Source organism: Grammomys surdaster, unplaced genomic scaffold (genome assembly GCF_004785775.1).
Source record: "Grammomys surdaster isolate TR1022 unplaced genomic scaffold, NIH_TR_1.0 126531, whole genome shotgun sequence".
In the NCBI taxonomy this organism is placed as follows: Eukaryota; Metazoa; Chordata; class Mammalia; order Rodentia; family Muridae; genus Grammomys; species Grammomys surdaster.
The window spans coordinates 17,108,102-17,123,727 of NW_021621323.1; the positions used below are offsets into that span (position 1 = coordinate 17,108,102).

A 15,626-nucleotide genomic window follows, 5' to 3' on the forward strand; every position below is an offset into this window, starting at 1 on the left:
GGGGCAGGAGGTGGTGTGGAGGGTGGGAATGGCTGAGGGGCAGGAGGGGCTTCTCTAGGGTAACCGTGATGGTTTTAGATCTTGGTAGGCACTGAGGTTACACAGCTATACGGATTTGCTGAAATATAATCAATGTTGGCTTTCAGTCATGCATTTCTTTGGTTTTGTTTTTTATTTTATAAAGGAAATCATTTAACTGGGGGATCGCTTACAATTTCAGAGGGTTAGTACATTATCATCACGGTGGGGAGTAGACATGCATGGCTCTGTAGCAGTAGCTGAGAGTTTACATCCTGATCTTCAGGCAGCGGGGGTGGGGGGGGGGAGAGAGAGAGAGAGAGAGGAGACTGGGCCTGGCACAAGCTTTTGAAACCTCAGAAGTTCCTCCTAAGATTTTGCACCTTATAGCAGATCAGCCTCCCTCTGAGGATCCCTAGACCTGAGATTGAGTCTAAGGGTCCTTGGAGCAGCGAGTGGGAACTCTAACTTGTAGCTAATGGAATAGGATGGCTCAGGCCAAGGGCTGCACTCCTGTGATCAGTCACATCAAAGCCTCGCTGAAGGAAGACGTTCTCTGCTTTGAGCCTTCCCTACTGTGCATTTGAGTAGCCATCACTAAGGACATTTATAAAAGGAAGAGTTGCCATGAGGAACAGAATTCTGTCAGTCCAGATATCAGCTCACATACCTCAGCAACCTCCATCAATATTAACAGCAATCATGGATCTTAAATACGAGCCACTTTTCTATTTTGTTTTACTACTAAACTATATATTGGGTATATCCCTACAAACTAACACACATACACATAGATTTATCTCTGCTGTGTCTCTAACATTTAGTTAGTGAGCATTCTGGCACAGTAACTATTAAGCAGATGTATTAACATCAAGGACTTCTCCCAATAGAACAACTCCATGGCAGGGCCCTGAAATGGGTATAAAACCTCCCAATGAGTCACATGGTTTGTCACTAGATATCATTCTCCTAGGCAACACTTTCTGTGTGCACTATTAAGGTGGATGAAAATATGACTCAGACCATCATAATTAGTATTCAGGGCATTATGTAATACTGCATATAAGATTCTGATTTCCAGATGAATTGTTTGAGTAGGTATTTTTGACATTTACATTTAATCCACTTTCCCGGAGTTTGGAATAATAAATAATAAAAACCTGTCAAGACTCATTTTGGAGTAGGTAAGTAGATTACTGAATCTGTTTTACTCCTTCTTACCTCATTTGACGGAATGTCAGCAAAGGGTTTGATGACAGCAGCCAGCGGGATCTGAGCTTGCTTAGCCATGTCTGACGTGCATGGAAAGCAGTACGTGGTACACCGAATGTAGCGGGGGCTGGAGTGGCCTGAACCAAAGTCACACAGACAAATCTTGGTTAGAATAAATATCTGGTCTAAGATACTCAAACGAAGCGGTGGTGGTGCACGCCTTTAATCCCAGCACTTGGGAGGCAGAGGCAGGCGGATTTCTGAGTTCGAGGCCAGCCTGGTCTACAGAATGAGTTCCAGGACAGCCAGGGCTACACAAAGAAACCCTGTCTTGAAAAAACCAAAAAAAAAAAGTACATCTAAGCCATTCACCCTTATCTATACATTTTCCTTTGTTTCTTAAAAAAAAAAGGTGTAGTATAAAATTCTGTGATCTACATTGACAAAACTACTGAACTTTACTAGAGAGATAGGAAAGAAAGGAAAGAAATGTTTTATTACTATTAGTATTTTCTGTAAGCTAGGCTTTAGTGTAGTTCAAATATAGACTTTGAGAGGGTTTATGAAAGACACAAAACAAAGAGATAAAGAGGTGAAAGAATACAGTTTTAGGTTCACAGTCATTTCTTTTTATTAAGATTTATTTTTAGTTTTATTTATGGAAGTGTCTGTCTTGTGGGGGATGGGGGGTAAGCACCTGTGCAGGTGCTCATGGAGCCAGAAGGGGGCACTAGATCCCCAGGAGCCAGAGTTACAGGCTGCTGTGAGCTGCCTACCATAGGTGCTAGGAACTGAACTTGGGACCTATAGAAGAGCATTGCTCTTACTGCTGAGCCATCTATCCAGTCGAACAAAGACCTCTTCTTTCCCAGTCCCCACTTCTAAGACATCTGCCATGGGCATGTAATTATCTGCAGACCATTTCATACGATCAAGTGAGACTTGGTCAAATATAATTGCAATTTGTTTCATTTTTTCTTAAGTTTGTAAGTTGAATTTATATATTAAAAATCTACTTGTAATAGAAATGTTACTTTTAAAATCATAATCATTTTTCAATATACTTTAGATTTTCTGACCAAATATATGTACTATATGGCACACAGGAGATTAAAATAACATCCATGAAGAATATTTTAGTCATCAGAATAATTTAGTTTTTTTTTTTTTTTCAAAAAGAAAGCATCATTAACAAACTGTGTTAGGAGAACTGGGTATCTACATAAGAATCCTGATCACCCTGGATACAAATCAATTTCCAATGGATCAAAAATTTCAACATTAGAACCCAAACTCTGGAACTTGCAAAACAAAGAGTAGGGAGTACACTTCAGGATTTAGGCTCCGGTAAGGACTTTCCAAATAGAACTCTAGTCATCCAGGAAATAGGACCAATTGTCACCAAGTGTGACTTCATAAAATTAAAAAGCTTCTGTACAACAAAAGAAACTGTTAATCAGCTCAAGAGAAAACAGGCCAGAGATTGGGAAAAATCTTGCTAGCTACACATCTGGCCGAGGATTACTGTCCATAATATACAAGAACTCAAACACTAGACACCAAGAAAACAAACAACCAAATTAAAAGGTGAGCTAAGGAACTGAATACACATTTCTCAGAAGACAAATGGCTGAGACAGTTTTACAAGTATTCATCATCCTTAGCCATGAGGAAAATGCAAATTGAAACTACTTTGAGGTTACATCTTAATTCAATCAGCATGGCTATGATTTAAAAATAAAACAAAAGAAAAAAAACATACAACCACACATTCTGGTGAGGATGTGGGGGAAGGGGAACCCTTGGGCACTGTTGGTAGGAGTGCAAGTTGGCACAGCTACTATGGAAATCAGTAAGGTTATGATTTAAAGTTCCTTGGTCCAGCTCTTCTTGGGGTACCTGTTAGACTTGGGGTGCCTGTTAGACTTCAGGGAACTAGAAAGTAGCCACTGGTGGGGAAAGGGAATATCCTGGTTAATTTTTTGGTCTCCATCACATTGCCTGTAGGTAAGGCTGCAGGGAGTTTTCTTGACCAATGAGTGATGTGGAAGAGACCAGTTCACTGGATACAGTGTCATCCTGGGCAGGTCCTCCTGGGTGGTTGTAACAAAGCAGGCTGAGCAAGCCATGTGGAGTAAGCTGGTTCCTCTACCGTCCCTGCTTCAGTCCTGCCTCTAGGTTCCTACTCTGCTTGAGTTACTGCTTTGAATTCCCTCCATGATGGACTGTGATATGGAAGTGTAAGCCAGCTAAACCCTTTCGTTCTCAAATTGGTTTTGGTCATGGACTTTATCACAGCAATAGCAAGCAATCTATGATAGTGAAGGAAGACCTCAAGGGGCAGGGGACAGTAAAGCACGGGTGATGTGAAAAGAAAAGGGGGATGATGGGGAGAGAAGTTTAAGCAGACAAGAGAATGGATTAGAGGAAATTAACACCGTGAATGTTTGGGAAATAATACTGAAAACCCCTATTTTATGAAGTCCATACTTTTCATATGAAATAATTTAATTGTGTAAATACCCTACATGAATAACATTCCTCCCAAAACTGTAGGTTGAAGTCCAGTGCCTATTGTCATTGCCCTTGGTTCCCATCAGAACTCGATGATAAAATCCTTCTGATGGTAAGATTCCTATATGAATACATCATATACTTTGCTTACAAATTTAGAGAAATCCAGTTGGTCCTGACTGGGAAGCTTCCTCCCTATTGGCGAACTTTCATAGTACCAGAAGGTACTCTTCAGGTTGCTTTGGGGGAATGTTATCAACAGTCTTACCCAACTGTGGATCCACTGAGCGAATGGCATGGCACGATAGAATCATTGTTGTAATTGTGGCATGAAGGTTATAGGGGCAACCAACTGCCCTCTTCTTGGATTCCAGGCCTAATTCACAGGAGGAAATGCATGCCTAGCACTGTGACTATGGTCAAGAGCCCATGATTAGGGATCTCACAGGCCTAGGATTAAGTCTATGACGACTATCTTGCCAAATGTCCTCTAAATGTATACCTCTACACTCATAAATTAGTGCAGCTCTTAGACCTCATCAGAGAAGTTTCTGTGAGCAACAGATGACAGTCAAAACAGAGACTTAACCACTGTGGGAGTGCAGAGAATTAGTGACTGGATTTCTCAGTCACAGATAGAACAACTGTTCACACTTGTGCCTCCCACCCAAGGCTCAGGAGACACTGCAGGAGAAGGGGCAGAAAAAATTGTACGAGTCACAATTTGGCTGTGAGGATCCAAGTGTCGCGGTGTTTTTCTAGCCATGATAGAACCACTGCACTCATGTCTCACAGCAGTGGTGGTTGCTTGTATATGATCTGCACACGATTGACCATCTCAACATTCTAGCATGGGGAACAAAGGCCCTCCCCTTAACTGAGGTGCTATTGACAGTTGGTGGCTTGTGGGGGAGGGAGAGTCAGTTTTCTGTGGTTCTGGCAGGTCTACCACACCACAGTGAATGCCCCTATGCCCATAATGGCAGCACAAATTGTGAAAGGTCATTTGGGGAGAGGGGGGAGGCAGGAGTTTGGGAAAGATGCAAAGGTACAGCTGGATCTGAGAAGTGGGTGAATATGATCAAAATACATTGTATGCATACATGAGCTGCTCATAGGATTAATAAAAATAAAATTGACTGTCCACTATGTTTTAGGCACTGTCCTAGGCTTTAAATTATTTTCACTGGTACTAAGGATAGCACCTCGAGCCTGACAAGCTAGGCAAGCACTCTGCTGCTGAGTTATACACACCCCTAGCCTTTTTAGTTTTGAGACTGTTACTAAATTGCCCGGGCTGGCCTTGAAATACCTGTAGATCAGACAAGCCTTGAACTTGGAATCCTTTTGCCTCAATCTCCTGGGGGAACTAATATTGAAGGCCTTAATTATCAGCCAGAGTACTAATCTAAAATATTTAGACTTATAACCTACTAATAGGACCTGAGAACATAATCATTGCTTATTGAATATCTACTTCATTTTAGGCACTGTCCTAGGTTTTTCTGTAGACTGTAAAGTTTATGTTTTTGAAGATATCATGGATAAGAGAAACAAAATGAATGACTTCATTATGTGGGTCATCAGAACACGATAAATGCTATGAAAACAATAGCCTCTTTGGTTAAGGAGTACCTGAAAGTAGGAGGCTGATTGAAATTTTAAATATTTGCAAGGTCAACCTCAATATAAACGTAACATTTGCTCAGACACACAGCAGACAAGGAGCTCACTCAGGCAAACTTACACAGGAAGGAAGCCTAGCAGAGGAAGAACAGAACTGTCTATGTAGGAGTGCCGAGGCTGTGTTCAGAGGAGGGACAGGGTCAGACCATGTAGACTCTTGAAGCTCACTAAGGTTTTACAAATGAATTGGAGCATCACTGCTGGGGTTGGGCAGAGGAGTGTCAGGACCTGGCTTGTTCCCTGGATCTGATGAGGAGAATGAGAGTCAGGGACACCCAGAAGGAGGCTGCTGCAGGGGCCAAGTGACAAACAGTAGTGTCTCTAACAAGCCCCATAGAGACGGAGTACAGAGCCATAGATTCCAGGTACATGTTGATGTAATCAACATAGCTGTTTTCAGGAATGGTGCTATGTACATGTGAATCTGAGGAGGGAGAAGAATGGGAAACTGCTATCCCTGAAAACTGAAAGGCTGCAAAGAACAGGAAAGGAGCCAGTTTTTAAGGTTGTGTGGGTGGAAATCATAATTGGGTTAGAACATATCCAGTTTGGGAAATGTATTAGGCAGTCTGTCAAACAGCAAGTCTGAGTAGACAGTGGATGGGAGTTGAGTCCAGGCTGGCTATGTACCTTTAGGAGCACTGAGCAGAGACGATATGTGGAAGTAGGCTAAGTCACTACAGCAATGACTGTGGCCAAACAAAAATGAACAAGGACTAACTAAGCCCAGAGCTCTCTAACATAAAGGACCCAGAGGAAGCTCAGAAGGCATCCTAAAGAGTGAGTGGGGCTGAGGGTGGGTAAAGGTGTTTGCCTCCAAGCTTGACAGCCTTAGTTCAGAGCCCAGGACCCATGGAATAGAAGGAACTCCTACAACTGTCCTTTGACCTACACATGAGCTCTATGGCACACACACACACACACACATACACATGAACACACATACATGCAAACAGACATACATATACACACATATACATACACATACATGTATACACGTGTATACACACACATACAAGGAAGGAAGGAAGGAAGGGAGGGAGGGAGGGAGGGAGGGAGGGAGGAAGGAAGGAAGGAAGGAAGGAAGGAAGGAAGGAAGAAAGGGTGGGTAAAAAACAAAAAGGCATTTAAAAAAGACTAAGAAACCAGGTCTCTAAATGTAAAATGAGGGAAATCCACCAAGAACCAAAATGTTAGGAGACTTGTTGAAAACAGTGTCCTCAGAGTTGCTACAGCAGGTGAGCTGGCTGGCAGAGTTTAGCCCCTCTGTTTCACTAGTGACACCCAGCATGGTACACAAAGTCATGCTAGTAGGGAACTGATTGTCTTAAACTATAAATCACAATTTGAATTTAAAAAAAACAAACAAGCAGATACATTGTATTGTACACCACTTGAAGTTCTTTGGATGACTACATCAGAGAATATAATTCTATTGGCAGCACCTTTTGGGTTCTTGGGGGACTAACAGGGAACTGGTCTATTCTCTCTATAATAGTACTGACGACAGGAGGCAAGGTATTAGTTTAAACAACAACAACAAAAACCAGTAAGACATTTTAAACATACCCCTCCCCCCAAAAAAGTGACTGAAAATAAATACCTTGGTCTTGAATCACACACTCGGTGGTGACCAGTGGAGGCACCTGGCCCCTGGTGTTGGTTGTATAGACTTGTCCACCTCTGGTGGCCCTGTCACTCTCGATCACTTGAATCTGACAAACAAGATGTTAAGAGGGAATTAAACTTAGTAACAACTCATCCTGAAAGCAGTGAAAAAGGACAGTGGCTTGTTCCTGTTCCCTCTTCCTCCTCCTTCTTCAGAGTAAGAAGAAAAAACAAAGGGGGAGGAGGGATGGAGAGAAAGAAGAGGAAGAGGGGGGGGTCCTTTAAAAATTCTTCTATTTTTCCTCAGACAAATCAGTCTAACATGCCTTCAATCTTATCTTCATTTACTTTCACAATTTTAGACCAAAATTTATCCAATTTCCAAATTCTATTCTGTAATACTCTTAGCTCGGACCCTGACTTTTCAGAGATCCTTATTTTATGATGTTTTATCTTATTTATTATAACCATGGATGGGCATTTGAAAAATATTTCAGAAAGAAAAGAAATCTGGAACTGTTTTAAAAAAAAAGAAAATACTTTTTGCAATCAAAAGAGAATTCTAAAAGTCCATTTAATAATGGAGAAGAAATTACATATAATATCTGAGCTAAAGCTGCCTACCTTCAACTCAGAACCCATCTTAGTCCTCAGCTTGTCTTTCACACCCCACAGCTTGATTTCCCCACCCCGTGCAGGAAATCTAAGGTATTTTGGAGTGTGGGTGTCTATTGTTCAGAAATCCTCAGGAGCAAAGGTCCCCAAATGTTGCCATCTAACGTAGAAACATATTTATTTCTCTACTAGTACTATTTGCTGATGAAGACTAGAAAAGATTTCTTTTTAATTTTTTTTCTTTTTGTTATAATTGTCCAGAGTAAAAAAAAGTGTGAGCAAAATTGAGTAGAATGAACGTAGGGTACCAAGAAGTAACCCCAGGAAACTGTCTTCTTCCATTTCCTCCTTTTCCACTCCAGATTCTCACTTTCTACAGAAAAGGGGTGGGGGTGGGGTGGATAAAACAACAACAGAGTTAAAAACTCAAAGGTGAGCGTAAGGCAGCCACAGAGAGCACCCAGGCTAGACTATAAATTAAAAAATATACAGTTTCTCATCGTTAATATAAATGCTGACTTTGAACCAACTCTGAAGTGTTCTCCCCTGCTCCAGTCTCAACCAGCGCAGATGGTGCTGGCATCATGGGTTCCAAGAATATTGGCAACCGACCAAGCCTGAATTTAAACTTGTATCTGTCTGCCGTCTGGCTTCCTCGGAGTTTGAGTAGTGACAAACACAAAGATATAGGATGTGTTCCAGACATCACTACCACAGCAAGACACAGACAAGATGCTACCATGAAAAAGAAGTGTGAGGATACATCAAAACACTGTAATTACATTCTGTATTTAACCACAAGCTAATTGGGTTACTCAAAAGAGTAACTTTTACATTATTAAATGGTAGCGTTTAATATAATTATTCCAACCAACAAAGTCTAAGGTGAACACTGTCATGATACAGTCGTGTGCTTAGAATACTGAACCTACACAGTCACTAATCAGTAGACCATAGTCTCAAAAACCTTATTTCAGACTATCCATTTACAATTGGCAAAGCCCTGTACCCAGAGAAATGATGTTATAAATAGTCATTATTAATTAAATCCACAACTCCACAAAACAAGACACAGACAAGTGTAAGAAGTATCAAATAGTTCTAACTATCGTTAAAAACAGCTTTTGGTTTACCCCAAATGCACACTCTTGAAAAACATCATTGGAAATAAAACAATAAGCAAAACTCCAACAGTGACTCGGCTGTGACCTGCGAGTGTGGGCTGACCACGGTGACATGCGATGATGTCAACGTGCTCTTGGAAGACACAGATCTCTCTCCCCCTCAGATGTGCCACGGGCATCATTCTCATGAGTTTTGTGGAATCGTAAAACATAATCAGGAGACAATCCAAAGGAAGTGCTGCTCTTGGGAGAACCATATCAGATGCAGAAGCAACTTAAGATGCTGGCCAGCTAGAGGTACTGATGGACAGAACTGAACCGTGCATGGTGAAAGGGAAGGATACAGCCTCTGAAAAACCTCCTGAGATGCAGAAGAGGGTAAGGGAGACCTTCAGGAGTGCAGCTTCCACAGCGTTATAATGCGGCTAAGACCACCAGTCAAAGGTCTACTACTGTATTAGGTGCCTCACTCAGGATTGCAGAATGGAATCGTTCTTTCCGCAAGAATTTATTTCATTAACAAAATGTGTTGTTTTCATCATAAGAAAATAAACAGGCTCCATCTGGCTTCATGTTATTTCCTCAAGATAAAAAACATGGGGCTGGTTTGCACATAAACACTTGCGAGGTTCTTGATGAACCATGGCACCTGCTTCTTCTTCTCTTTAACGTTCCCTCCCGCCCCCGCCCTGCCCCCGCCCCCGCCCCGCCCCCGCCTCACTGAGCATGAGCAGCAGGTTCTGTTTTGGTGTTAGAGATAGCAGTGGACAAACTAGATGTTCAAGAACAGTGGCAGATAAATAACTGTACAAACAACGTGCCTTCTGCCAGGCAGTTAGATGTTGTGGACATGAAGAGGCACGATACTCCAGTCCCAGTATCACTCCAGGGATATTGAGTGGGTAATAAAGACATGGGGGAAAAACGGATCACACGAGTCTGGCCTTGCATAGGCTACGAAGGAAGCATATATACAGGCAATAGAAATGTCAAGAGCCAAGCTGAGGCCCACACAAGGCATGTGTGAAGAGCTAGTGCAACTAAAACAGAGGCACAGGGCAAGGACCACATCAGAGGCATCTAGTATCTATGTGCACATGTTGTGAGGGAGCCGGAGTCACAAGAGGCCGACAGTGAAGCATCGTGTGAGGAATCATAAGGACTTTGACTATTAGCTATAAAAGAGTGCTGGCAAGCTTTGTCCTGAGCCAGGATCTGCTCTGACTTAAATTGGATGGATAGTCTGGGCACAGTGACTTCAAGGCTTCTTAGGAGGCTCTCAGAGTCTCAGGCAGCTGGATGGTGGAGGCTTGCACCAGGGAGAACTGATGAACACAGCTAGAATCAATCATAGGACTAGAGGAAGGAAAAGGGTGTGTCTGATGAGTCTGAGGTTTGTCAGGTAAGGGGCGGCCAGGGCTGGGTTTCAGGGGAAAGGTCTGACTGAGGATCCATGTTTTTGCTGGAAGCTTTGAGAATGAGAGCACCTTGAGTGATGGTCCCTCATCAGTGTGCTCACCATCCACAGTCTGAATGGAGCCCAAGAACAAGAATTCTGAAAATGCTCTCAGTTGATGTCGACTGCCTGTTCTTGGGGATGAATAATGTTGACTAAATGTCCATGAAGAACAGAGACTAAATGTCCACAAAGAAAAGGTCACTCCAAAGACTGAGCCTTGGAATACCCTAACACTAAGTGGGGAGAGGTATGAGGCAATAACAAGAACCCACACCCTCATACATGCATATATATGCATATACACACATATATACACATATGCACACATATAACCACATATACATGTAGATATCATACACATATACAGACACTCATATACATATGCACAAACACAAATACATATACATACACCCACATATAAACACACATACGTATACACACACCACATATAGACACATGCACAGATACACACACACACACACACATATATATATATATATATATATATATATATCACATACACACATACGTACAACCCCCTACACACACAAACCCACATAAAAAGCACACATGTATATATACAAACACACATAGACACATTCATGAACACACAAACACCTGTATACAATACATACACACACACACATGCACACATAAAGACATGCACATTCACAAACACACCCAGGCACATTCACATACAACATACAAATACAAAGGCACAAACGCAAAGGTACATGCAAAGTCACCTGCAAATGCAGACACTCGGTTAAGAGATGGAGGCGTGTAAGTCAAAGAAAAGTGTTACGTGTGAGAGATCCGGTGGAGAGAATGGTTGTTTTGGCCTTGAAGGGAATGAGCTACAAAGGCAGGAGGATGGAAATACAATGCTCTCAGGAATATGTGGTGGTCATATGAGCTGTGGTGAGATCTGGGAAAGGTTAGGGGAAGGTGGAAACCTGGGAGGGCCAGGGAACTGGGAAGTTCATCTGCAAGGGTATTAAAGGTGCCTGAGATTGTCTCAGGAACAGACCTGGTGAGACAGTTGAGGGAGGTTTTCTGAAATCACATCCAAAATAAGCTCAAGGTAAACGAATTTTTAACACTAATAATCAAGTAATTGTATTTTAGTTAAAGACATTTTGTCATTGGCATAGGCACCTTAATGGAAGAAAGGTTATTTCTGGCTGTTTCAGAGGACTCAGTCCATGGCTGCTTGGCCTGGTGCATTTGGGAGAGCCTTCTAGTGGAGGTGCAGGTGGCACGAATGTGGCATTTTTGTGTTTGTGTCTGTACACTTCACAGCAGACAGCAAGCAGAAGGCATGGCAGAAAGGGGCCGTGGATTATTTTTCCGTTGCTGTGATAAAACATCCTGGGCAAGGCGATTTACAGAACTAAGATTTATTTATGCTTATGGTTCCAGATGGATAGAGTCTGTAACAGCAGGAGTATTGTGGCAGAATATGGCAGGCATTGAGGTAGGCAGAGGAAGCTGAAAGCTCACATCTTGAACCACAAGCACAAAGCAGAGCAGAGAGAGTAAACCACAGCAGGAAAAGGACTTTAGCTGGCTGAGCCTACTCCCAGTGATATACTTCCTTCAATATGGCCACTCCTTCTAAGCCTCCCCAAACAGAGCCACCAGCTGGGGACCAAAAAATCAAACACATAATCCTCTAGGGGATATTGTCCTTCAAACCACCACAGGCTAGGAACAAAATACCCTCAAAGGCTGACTTCTTCCAGGTGGGTCATACCTCCTAAAGTTCTCTGAACCTTCCAAAACAGCACCTGACTGGGAACCACAGGAATCTTGCATTCTCAAGCCATAGGAAATGCTAAGCCATAAACAAAGGTACCAAGAGCCACTACAGTTGAATTTTCAATGTTTTGTAAAGTTTGTTATACATATTTGCTACTTTATCACACCTCTTCAACTTTATAGAATTACAAAAACAGACAAAATTCTTCATCCTTCCCTGTACCTGTTCCTGGTTCAATGTGGCTTACCATTTGTTTCCCTGATCAGAAGGCCAAGCCCTCCCTCCTAGGCCTCAGAATGCCTCTACCAGAAGAACAGGTGTGGAACAGAAGCCTCCTCCTGTGGCCAGTGTCCCAGACCTTCTACAGGCCCTGGAGGACTCAATGCTGCCAAATGGAAGAGCTTCTGTGTGGGAGACAGAGGACACTTACTGGGCTCGGGATGGAGTCTGGATCCAGCTTCCTCTGGAGCTGAGGTGCTGGCCCGGCCATCTGTGCAGGACCTCCAGGGAAGCCTCCTGGGTAAGACAGCTGTGCACCCCCCATCTGTGGTCCATAGTTGGTTGCTTGAAAAAAGATAGTAAAGAAATGACAGTCTCCAGACCCAAGCTCACTGACAATATCACACTGCTGAATCAAACATGCCACCAAGTTCGTCTTGTTAAATAAAGCAGGAAGCTAAAAGGAAGTCACTACACTCTCTGTTTAACTTGCTCTTCTGATGCTATCCAGAGACTACTGTCCGTTCACAGTTGACACAGAAACAAATCTGATTTCCTCTAAGGACACCCTCCAGGTGACCCCCCCCCTCCTTGGCTTCAACCTGTCCACCTTACCTTGCTGTGGAGGGTAGCCAGCACCCAGGGTCTGGCCTGGTGGAGGTGGGGGCTGATACTGGGCATTCAGAGGAGCAGGCGCAGGAAGTCCATCTTGCCTGTGAGTTGGTGGAGACATAGGCGAGGCACCAGGGCCATTCAGGGCGGTGGGGGGTGGCGGGGGAACCTGAGGCCCTGGTTGCAGAATAGATGGCTGTGCAGGTTGTGGAGGCCCCTGGAAGGCACCTGCTGCCTGGGGGCCAGGCAGACCCTGGGGGCCAGGCAGACCCTGGGGGCCAGGCAGACCCTGGGGGCCAGGCCGACCCTGGTTCTGGGGAGTCACACCCGCACCTGGGGAAGAGAGAAGACCACGGCTCAGAGCCCTGTTTCTCAGAGCTCTGATGCCTACAAAGCATATGACAGAGACATTTATTTTCCATACACAAGAGGGCATGTTTATGAATTACATATTTATGTATATATGGTTTCCACAAATTAAAATTATCCCACAGAAAGTGATATAAATATTCCTTGGCACCATCTTTTTTTTTTTCCCCAAATAGAATGTTTTAGAAGAGTATAAAAGCAACACTTCTAGTTTTAGTAAAGAATTTCTGTTTTAAAAAGATTTAGTATTTGTGTGTGTACATGTCCTTTTAGAAGACAGAACCTCAGCTGAGAAAATTTCCCCCACCAGACTGGTCTGTGGTACATTTTCTTGATGACTGATTGTGGGAAGGCCCAACTCACTGTGGGCGGTGCCACTCCTAGGTGGATGGATGTTCCTGAATTCTGTAAGAAATTGGGCCAAGCAAACCTCGAGGAGTAAGGCTGTAAGGCAGCACTCCTCCATGGCCTCTGCATCAGTCTCCGTCTCCAGATTCCCACCTCAAGTTCTAGCTCTGACTTCCCTGGATGACTGACTACAAGCTGTAAGACAAAATAAACTCTTTCCTCCCCAAGTTGGTTTTGGTCATGGTGTTTTATTACAGCAACAACACCCCAACTAAGGCATAAATTAGAAGCAGGTTGTAGGGTATGGCTGTCACAGACCTCACCATGTGTTTTTTTTTTTTAGATTGTCATAGCACTTGAACTTTGGGGTGAGAAGGTCTTTGAGTTCTCGGGGATCAGTGCGCTGTTCTGTTGGAACTCAGAAGACAATGCTGCGAGCAGTGCAGACGATTGAGACCTGACTTTCGAAGTTTCAGAGAAAAGCAAAGACTCTACTAGAAACATATGTGTGATAGTTTCATCTTAAGAATCCATGGTGTCAGCTGGAGCTGAAGAACCAGCTGTAATTAACGAGAAACCAGAGACATTGGAGTAAAGGAGGAAACCTCTGCTTTGCTGAAAAAAAAAAAAAAACCTGCATGCTGGTCAGCTGGGGCCAGAGAATCTGCTGTGATTAAGAAGAGGCCTACCTCATTGAGGCAGAATCTTCTAGGAAGTGTTTCCTCAGGGTCAGCACACAGACTGTGGTCCAAAGAAAACCAAGGCTGTAACCTGTGCTGGCAGCCAAACTTGACATGTCAGAGTTTCCCAGGTGGTGGTTTTGAGGGCAGGACAGAGTCATCGAGAGCAACTGAGGTTTGGCACAATGACTGACCAGGAGAGGACATTCATCAAGGTGCAAGCTCCCCTGAAGCTGAAGCCCCAGGACTGAAGGAGTCACGGAGAAAAGCTGAGGGTCAGCACCACGTGCCGTGGTGCCAGGGCAGAATCCCTGAAGGGAGCCCAGGAGAGGCCCGCTGAGAACACAGCTCAGCGGCACCAGAGAACCCAGCGTCTTGGAAATACTAGTAGCATGGTCCTCTGCATCAGTTCCTGCCTCCGGGATTTTGCCTTGAATTCCTGGCCCAGCTTCCCTCAGTGATATAGTTGCTTGAAAGTATAAGCTGAGTGAACCCTTTCCTCCCGGTGTTGCTTTTGATCATTAAGTTTTATCACAGTGATAGAAAAATAACTGAGGGGAAGGAGGAGGGGGAGGGGAAGGGGGAGGGGAAGGGGAAGGGGGAGGGGGGGGGGGAGGGGGAGGGGGAGAGGGAGAGGGAGAGGGAGAGGGAAAGGGAATCCCTTAAAGCAATGGTTTTCGACCCTCCTAATACTGCCACCCTTTAATACAGTTCCTTATACTGTGGAATTACATTGTGGTTAACTCCCAAACATAAAACTGCCATTTTGCTCTTGTTATGAATTGTGAACATCTGATATGTAGATGGTCTCGGGCCACCCCTGCGAAGGGATTGTTCAATCCCCAATGGGGTCCTGACCCACAGGTTGAGATCCATTGCCTTAAAGGGTACCATGGAGCCATCCTGCCTCAGAAGTGGGCATTTGTGCTCTATCCTCTTTTCTGGTTTGTGGCATCTGAGATTTGATTCTTCCAATGACCTAAACACAGAATTAAAACTCTAAAAATTTTGTTTTTAATTTGGAGGTCACGTATTAAACAATACAATTTTACAACTACCCTCACCGTGCCTCAGATGATTTCTCTGTTTAATGTTTACTTGTGTCATCGGCATTTTTGTTTACTGTTCCAGCAATGTGTGTACAGTGTTCTGAGGGTTCTTCAACTGAAATATTGAAATAGTGAGTGGCAATGTGCTCAGGAGAAACCTAACCAGAGTCAAACACAGTAGCAATGGTTTATGCACAAAGTAGCATTTTAACATGTCATGCCAGAGTTAAGTCTGCCTTAAAAAAAGAAGAAATGATGAGGTGGGAGTGTAGCTCAGTGGTCACTGGTAGCTTAGCATGTCTGAGGTTCTGGGTTCACCCCCAGCATTATGTCTGGGGTTCTGGGTTCACC

General features: G+C 43.6%; 1 protein-coding gene across 1 annotated transcript in view; it reads right to left on the reverse strand.

The window, feature by feature from the left end:
* Sec24d (SEC24 homolog D, COPII coat complex component) overlaps nt 1–15,626 on the reverse strand; it is a 95,200-nt gene that overhangs the window by 58,231 nt on the left and 21,343 nt on the right. The window contains exons 5-8 of the mRNA XM_028760472.1: nt 12,833–13,162; nt 12,429–12,562; nt 7,034–7,145; nt 1,240–1,367 (exon numbers count right to left, since the gene is read on the reverse strand). Coding sequence (XP_028616305.1) covers nt 1,240–1,367; nt 7,034–7,145; nt 12,429–12,562; nt 12,833–13,162 — 704 coding nt within the window. The remainder of the gene's footprint in view (nt 1–1,239; nt 1,368–7,033; nt 7,146–12,428; nt 12,563–12,832; nt 13,163–15,626) is intronic.